The sequence below is a fragment of the Brachypodium distachyon genome, chromosome 1 (genome assembly GCF_000005505.3).
Source record: "Brachypodium distachyon strain Bd21 chromosome 1, Brachypodium_distachyon_v3.0, whole genome shotgun sequence".
NCBI lineage: Eukaryota > Viridiplantae > Streptophyta > Magnoliopsida > Poales > Poaceae > Brachypodium > Brachypodium distachyon.
In genome coordinates, this window is record NC_016131.3 from 53262176 (window position 1) to 53270115 (window position 7940).

The 7940-nt window shown below is 51.4% G+C and overlaps 2 protein-coding genes across 2 annotated transcripts; both read left to right on the plus strand.

The window, feature by feature from the left end:
* The first annotated feature begins 716 nt into the window (after nucleotides 1-716).
* Nucleotides 717-2628, plus strand: LOC106866591 (AAA-ATPase At3g28580). Its single transcript, XM_014901920.2, has 2 exons — nucleotides 717-1393; nucleotides 1505-2628. Exons 1-2 carry the CDS (start codon nucleotides 798-800, stop codon nucleotides 2337-2339), a joined length of 1431 nt encoding a protein of 476 aa, XP_014757406.1. The 5' UTR covers nucleotides 717-797; the 3' UTR covers nucleotides 2340-2628.
* Nucleotides 2629-5275: 2647 nt separating this feature from the next.
* Nucleotides 5276-7353, plus strand: LOC100820866 (AAA-ATPase At3g28610). Its single transcript, XM_014900314.2, has 2 exons — nucleotides 5276-5937; nucleotides 6087-7353. Exons 1-2 carry the CDS (start codon nucleotides 5357-5359, stop codon nucleotides 7117-7119), a joined length of 1614 nt encoding a protein of 537 aa, XP_014755800.1. The 5' UTR covers nucleotides 5276-5356; the 3' UTR covers nucleotides 7120-7353.
* The last annotated feature ends 587 nt before the right edge of the window (nucleotides 7354-7940 follow it).

Consider the following 7940-nt stretch of genomic DNA (forward strand, 5'->3'; position numbering starts at 1 on the left):
GAACTAAACAAAGAGCTTTTTGTTTGCGCCTCTGTTGTTTGAGATCTGAGAACGTGTCATTTCTATTTATGATCAACAAGACGCCCCTGATCTATGTATTTGCATCTAGTACCTTGCCCCCCTATATCCAACGGCTCGGAATGCTCCGCGATTGGTGATTTGTATATTTGGACTTAGCACTTCAAATTTACCTATCCTCTGAGATATTTTCCCAACCTAGGGTTTTGTCCCCTTCTCAAGCCGCCACCACATCCGAATGTTTTAGTCCCTTCGCAAGCCGCCAACTGCTGTTGCATCTCTGTGACGGTGCGAGCCGCTGCCACCTCCGAGGGTCCTCCCCTTCACAAGCCGTCGGCGTCCACTTCACCGGCAACACAACTTGCATCCGTGCGAACCACCGCCGCCTCTCTTGCATCCGTGCAAAACCACGGGCCACCGCTGCCGCCTCTCTTGCATCCGTGCGGACCACCGCTGCCTTCTAGATCTTTGCGGTCCGCTTCCTCCCACCTAAAAAAATCCGGTTCCACCACATCTAAACTTTTTCCACGTATTGAAAATTCTCCAACTCCAGATCCAAATCCATTTTTATTTTGTTTTATTTATTGGAAATGTTCATGATGTATGGTACTATAATTCTTGCTCTAAAAAAAACTTTTGATGGCCCAGATAAGTAGGTACGCGTCCCTGTGGATCGGCGAAAAACGACGTTTGTTCGGTATCGAAACAAAGTCCACGGCACGGTCTTCCCCGGCGGCACTCCCTTCCCTTCCCTTCCCCCAACAAAAAAAACCACCGCGATGCCGCCGTCCAAGCCCGAGAGCAAGGCGCTGCTCGTGCAGCGCTTCGCCGGCCTGGGATCCACGCTGGCCGGACTGATGTTCGTGTGGAGCATGGTCCGGCCGTTCCTCCCCCGCAGCGTCTTCATGCACTACCTGGGCCGCTTCCTCAAGCGCTACCTGCGCCGGGCCCTGGGTTTCCTCGACCCCTGCCTCACCATCAACATCGGCGAGTACGACGGCGGCGACCGCATGAGGCGCGGCGAGGTGTACGACCAGGCCAGGGCGTACCTCAGCGACCGCTGCTCCGGCCGGGCGCGCTCGTTCTGGGCCGATCTCGCCTCGCGCGGCAGCCATGCCTTCGTCCTCACCATGGGCGACCGCGAGGAGGTGGGGGACGAGTTCCGCGGCGCCACCGTGTGGTGGCAGCACTTCATGTCCGGCGGCCGGAGAGGCGGCGAAGGGGACTCCGGGCAGTTCTACCAGCTCGTGTTCCACGAGCGCCACCGCGAGCTCATCGTCCAGTCCTACCTCCCCCATGTCTGCAGCGAGGGCCAGGCTATCATGGCCCGCAACCGCCGCCGCCGCCTCTACACCAATTCTTCCACCGGCGACCGGTGAGTCACCCAGACCTACCTAGCTTAATTACCTCGGGCATACACAGGGGCCGGGGCATAAGGTGTTTGCTGATTTGGCTTCTCGTCTTGTTTGATTCTTCTTCGGTGCAGGCATAAGTCGTCGTGGAGCTACGTCTTGTTCGAGCACCCATCGACATTCGACACGCTGGCCATGGACCCGGCGAAGAAGCGGAGCATCATGGACGACCTGGACGCGTTCCGGGACGGGAAGGAGTACTACGCGCGCATCGGCAAGGCGTGGAAGCGCGGGTACCTCCTCTACGGGCCACCCGGCACCGGCAAGTCCACCATGATCGCCGCCATGGCCAACTACCTCGACTACGACATCTACGACATCGAACTCACGTCCGTGGCCACCAACATCGAGCTCCGGCGCCTCTTCATCCAGACGTCGGGCAAATCCATCGTCGTCCTCGAGGACATCGACTGCTCCGCCGACCTGACCGGCAAGCGGAAGAAGTCGTCGACGCCCAGGGCGCCCGCCGACGGCGTGCCGGCCGACAAGAAGGTCACGCTCTCCGGCCTGCTCAACGCCGTGGACGGGCTTTGGTCGGCGTGCGGCGGCGAGCGGATCATCATCTTCACCACCAACTACGTGGAGGAGCTGGACCCGGCGCTGATCCGGCACGGCCGGATGGACAGGCACATCGAGATGTCCTACTGCTGCTTCGAGGCCTTCAAATTCCTCGCCAAGAACTACCTGGGCCTTGACGAGCACCATCTGTTCGACGACATCGAGGCGCTGCTCCAGGCGGCCAAGATCACCACCGCCGACGTCGCCGAGCAACTGATGATTAAGTGCGCCGACGACGATGCCGACTCCTGCCTCGCCAACCTGCTGAAAGCTTTGGCCCTGAAGGTCGAGGAGAATAAGCTAGCCGAGACCAAGATTATCAAGGGCAAGAAGGTTTCGGAAGACGAGTAGAGCTAGCTTAATCAGGAGTCAATCAATCTGTTTTAGAGTGTTAGTGGTTTAATTCATATATCTGCGGAAGACATTGTAGTTGTTCGATTGTTACTGTGGATCGTTGGTTGCCTCTTGCTACTGATGCCGGAATGGCGTTAATTAGAATGCATGATGCAGAATAGTGTCTAATCCTGTCAGTTCGTTGGGTCATGCTTGCTTCTCATGCCGGATGATCCATTTGAACTCAGAAATGCATAGTGATAACATTTCCGTTTGCTGGATGCAAGAATGATGGTTGAATTTGAAATTGTGCTCGTAATCTCTTGAATCTGGGTGGAGTTACAGGGCATCTGCTATTTAATCCATCGACTGTTTTACTTTTACTGCAGGATATTGACTGTTTGATCCTCCTGGTCAAAAAGGCAGCGCCTCTGAGTAGGTTGCATGACGGCGTAGAACACACGCGTATATGGCTGCATGCAGGATGCAGCACAAGTTCTGTTTGATCCTCTGCTTTGTTTTGCTGCAGGAAGATATCTTGGGTATACTACGGGGTCTGCTTGTCAAAAAGGCTTTGCGTTCGTCTCAACGTACGTACGCACCATGTGCAAGCTGAAAGCACAGTCCTCTGAGAGCAAGCAGCCATTCACTGTCCTCTGAAGACCAAGCACGGCTTGTTGAAAGTGGAAACCGTTCTATTTTTGTGCCAAAGATTCTTTCCTTGGTATATAAGCATGGTTCCAAAACGTGGTGCTCTTGCGATGGATGATTTTGATTAGCAAATGTTGCATCTATAAATCTTCTTTTTGACAGATCAAATAGAAACAAAAATACTCTTCGCGTAAAAGGGAAAACATCGTGCCTCCTGTGCTTCTTCTGAGACGAGTAGATACGGGCTATCCAGACGAGCCAACGCCAGAGGACATATACTCACTCAACACGTTCGTGTTTGCTTGTCCGGTTCCCTGTCTGGCTCGTTGTATCCTGCATCGTGGTGTGAGCGGCCAGCTTAGGTAGGCTTCACCGAACCACAATATGCCAAGGAAAAACCTAGTCGTCAGAAAAGGAAAAATAAAATAAAAAGAACAATAGTCCCTGGAAGAAGCCATCGCTTTAGAGTTTGTCCTCTCTGAACATACAATCGACAGTTGCCTTCTTCCTTCTTGAAATGTCTTCTTTTCTTCACACCCTTGATCACGACTAGCTAGAGTCGTCGCCCTAAGAATAAGATAGACTCTTGGACTGTTCGAATATGTCATCATTTTGGTAGCCTTTTTTCTTTCAGACGGGGCAGAGTAGTTAACTATTTTCATTTGGATACAAGCTTAACCAAACATCTAAACAATTTTGTTTGAGTAGTATATTCAGGTGGGACTCTCTCCTCGGTGATTGTCTTTTTAAAAATCAAGGCCGCAATGGACCCACGAAAATTGAGGAAAATCAACCTAGCTGCCTTTGTTTACGCAACGCATGAACAATCACGATGAGTTTGGCTTCTTAGTTTGAGTCGGTTTCGAAATTTGTCCCAAATTTCACAGGGCCATGAAAAAAGTTCATCTCGGCCCAAGTACTTTGGGCATTCGAATTTGAAACGTGTAACAAAGAAAGTGCAAGCAATTTACAACTAATAGATCTGTTCTAGTGGTAAGGATGGTTCTGCTCCAATTTAATTCAACCTTTTCTTATAAATTTTGCATTTTCTTTTTCCAAATTCTGGTTTCTCAGTGGGCTTCAATTTTTTTTATTGCAACCACTTTCTGTTTTATTTTCTTTAAGAAATTACAAGCCTACACAACATGAAAGATACTTGCCATATGTTTTTTCCTCTACCAAGACCTACATCTCCACCTTATCTTTGATCTTTGCTACTCCTTCTATTAGTCTTATTTCATTTGTTTTGACCAATCCTTTGACTAATAATCAACTATCAATATATAATTTGGGAGTATCTATTTTTCAGTCACCTAAAAAATAGTTGTTTCTCAGTCGACAATCATATCCATCCAATGAAGATTTTCTCATCCATCAAACCTACATTAATTTTACACGAATCTCAATGATTGAATCAAAATGTTTGATCATCGACTAAGAAATAGTTATTTCTCAGTCGCCTAAGAAATAGCAAAACCGATATAATTTATGTGACTTGAACTGGTATTATTGTACTTGTATATAAAAGTACGTGCTTGCTTATGGTTATGATTTGGATCAGTTAGGAATTCCTAATGATATAACAGCAGAGTTGATTGAGCCTGGCATATGGGGTTATACCTTTTTTGGGTACAAAAATGCCAAATTAGTACTAGAGGATACAACAAGTAATTAGGCAACATATGGGGCAATAACCCCACTTACCCCATGTGTATATAAGTATATCCACCTCTGATTTGCATAACATAAGTTACATGTTAAGAAGTAATTTTTGATCAAATACTTAATGAAAAGAAATGAAGTACTCCCTCCATTCCTAAATACTTGTCGCTGTTTTAGTGCAAACTGAGAGTGTGGGAGGGGGTATAATTATTCTAGGAAGTACTCTTATTCCAGGGTTGGTTGATTTTTCCGAAATGCCCGCATGTGTTACACCTCTGGCGAGCTCAGCATAGCGAGGGCCTTTTCTTTTGGCAGCCTTGTATCCCCCCTCGATGCTTATCTATCAATCTTTCACTGTCGTTAATTTGTCATTCCATTCCATTAGTTTGGTTCAAAGTACTGCCGGTGGTTCCGAAATTCGAACCCATCCTTGTATCGCTTTCGTTCCTCTCAATTCCCAGATAGAGAGATACTGTACTTGAATTCATAGCCGGTGGATCCATTGCTGATCATGGGCCCCGTAGGAACGAATAAGAGAATATACAATTCTACGTACGCCGACGAACAAAACTTCAGAGAGGCCGGTGACTAGAAGTCTAGAATACAAAACAACACCGGGCAATTCATTATTTAGCTTCATTAAATTCCCCTCCCTCTCTCTTCCTCTCTATATATGACCGGAGAGGCCACCACACGAGACGCATCGCAAAGGCAAGACGACGATGGCAGGAGTCATGGACTACTTCCGCTCCTCGGCGTTGTACTTCTACCTGGCGCCTCTGCTCAGCCTGCTGGCGGCGTGCGCCCCCATCGGGGTGCTCAGGACCCACTTCAACCAGCACCTCCGTCGCCCCCTCCGGCGGCTCCTCCCGTTCCTCGACCCCTTCGTCACGCTCGACATCGCCGCCAAGCCGGAGGAGTACTCCTTCTACCCCGGCAAGGTCAAGTCCAGCGACGCTTACGCGGAGGTGCTGGCGTACCTGAGCCGGGTCTGCTCCCGGGACGCCCGCGAGCTCCGCGCCGAGGGCGCCGACGAGGGCTACGGCTTCGTGCTCAGCCTCCGCGAGGGGCAAGAGGTCGCCGACGAGTTCCGGGGAGTCACCATGTGGTGGTCGGCCGTCGCGGAGGACAAGGTCTCGTTCCGGTCCACGGGCCGCTGCTGCCGCCTGACGTTCCATGAGCGCCACCGCGGGCTCGTCGTCGACGAGTACCTGCCGCACGTCCGCCGCACTGGGCAGGAGGCCACGTTCGGCAACCGCCCCCGCCGGCTCTACTCCAACAAGAAGGCGCAGCACAACTACCAGTAAGGAACCAATCGATTAATCCATTCGCTCTGCTAGCTATGGGGAATTGATCGAATTCGATTTCAAGGGAACAAACAAATACCCGTCGGAAGAATCGTTGGAATTTTCCGCTGATTTAGGTCTTTTTTCAATGGGGATAATTGATCAGTTCTAGCAAGGACGAGGTGTGGAGCTACATCGACTTCGACCACCCGACCACTTTCGAGACGCTGGCCATGGACCCGGAGAAGAAGCGGATGATCATGGACGACCTGGACGACTTCCGGGGCAGCAAGGACTACTACCGGCGGATCGGCAAGGCGTGGAAGCGCGGGTACCTGCTGCACGGCCCGCCGGGCACCGGCAAGTCCACCATGATCGCCGCCATGGCCAACCACCTCAACTACGACATCTACGACATCGAGCTCACCACGCTGGAGACCAACAGCGACCTACGCAAGCTCTTCATCGAGACCACGGGCAAGTCCATCATCGTCATCGAGGACATCGACTGCTCCCTCGACCTCACCGGCACCCGCAACGACAGCACCAAGCTGCCGGCAGCGGCAAAGGAAGACGTCGACGCCAACGGCAACAAGAAGAAGCGAAACATCCTGACGCTGTCCGGCCTGCTCAACTTCATCGACGGGCTCTGGTCGGCGCACAGCGGGGAGCGGATCATCGTGTTCACCACCAACCACCTGGACAAGCTCGACCCGGCGCTCATCCGCCGGGGCCGCATGGACATGCACATCGAGATGTCCTACTGCGTCTTCGAGGCCTTCAGGACGCTCGCCGAGAACTACCTCGGGATCGACGCGCACCCGCTGTTCGACACCGTCAAGGAGCTGCTGCAGACGGTGGAGATGACGCCGGCCGATGTCGCCGAGTGCCTGATGCCGTCCAAGCGCTCCGGCCGCGACGGGGATGCCTGCCTCGCGCGCTTGGTAGAGGAGCTCAAGAAGAAGGGCGAAGAGGATAAGCAGAAGAAGAAGAAGGCCGAGGAAGACGAGGCAGCCGAGGAGAAGAAGAAGGCGGCCGACGAAGCAGCAGACAAGGAGATAAATCAGGAGATTCGATCCGTTGAGGCCGCGGCAAAACCAGACCGCTGCGAAGCCATGAGCAGCAACGAAACAGCCAGTGCTGTCAGAGATGCAAGTTCCGGTGGTTCTTCAGCTTCTTCTGACGATTATTTGTCTTGAGGGAGCCTGCTAATCAAATTACTCATTCTCAATGCCACATATCAACGAAGCAAACCTGCACGAGTACAATAATGTGAAGAGACTTGAGTCCTGAGGAAAGGTTTTAGTTTTATTTGCTCATATACTTTAGCCGCTTGTGGCGTTGAAATTCTCCTGCTACCGGACAACATATGTTGCTATCTTGATGAGTACCGGAAAATTAATCAGTTCCAACTTTGAATGTGCCAGATTTTATTCTAAAGCGTCGATCCATCGCCATAGCTAAGTAGCTTTTCCCCTTCTTGATTTGATGGATCGTCTGCTATATATCATGTGTGCTTCGAAATCTGAATACTCGTCAGATCGACCAGATGAGACCGTACGAGACCGACCGCCGACGGATTGTTACATGCATGTTCGGCGTCGAGCCAGTCAACAAAGGCTGCTTGCTTGCTCACTGGCGCCGCTAGTCAACAAGACCTGGCGTACGTGGCGAGGAGGCACGTCAACGTACAAAAATCCGAAGAAAAGACGCCGTACGTGGCGTGCAGCCGTGCTGTGCTGTCAGGCTGTATTCGTCGTACAAACAGCAAAAGGACGACAACAACTCCACGTGATAGAGATATGCGCCGCGAAATCAAGATCGACCTGTCGTTTGGTCTTGTGTACTACCCAGTTCGATCAGTTTTTAGCACCTCCGGCTGCATGCAGTAAAGCATCATTGCTTGCTTCTTATCCTCCGCGGTTGTCAGGCGACTCTTGGCCCACTGGCCGGTAACCTTCTCATCCGTAGCTCTGTCGTGAGTTAATTTGATCGTTCGCCTCTAGGTTTCTTGTTGTCG

Excerpts from the sequence above, each read along its gene's own strand:
- LOC106866591 (XM_014901920.2), top strand. The coding sequence starts at position 798 with ATGCCGCCGTCCAAGCCCGAGAGCAAGGCGCTGCTCGTGCAGCGCTTC. Across the intron at positions 1,394-1,504 it reads AATTCTTCCACCGGCGACCG|GCATAAGTCGTCGTGGAGCT; the intron begins GTGAGTCACCCA and ends TCTTCGGTGCAG.
- LOC100820866 (XM_014900314.2), top strand. The coding sequence starts at position 5,357 with ATGGCAGGAGTCATGGACTACTTCCGCTCCTCGGCGTTGTACTTCTAC. Across the intron at positions 5,938-6,086 it reads AAGGCGCAGCACAACTACCA|TTCTAGCAAGGACGAGGTGT; the intron begins GTAAGGAACCAA and ends ATAATTGATCAG.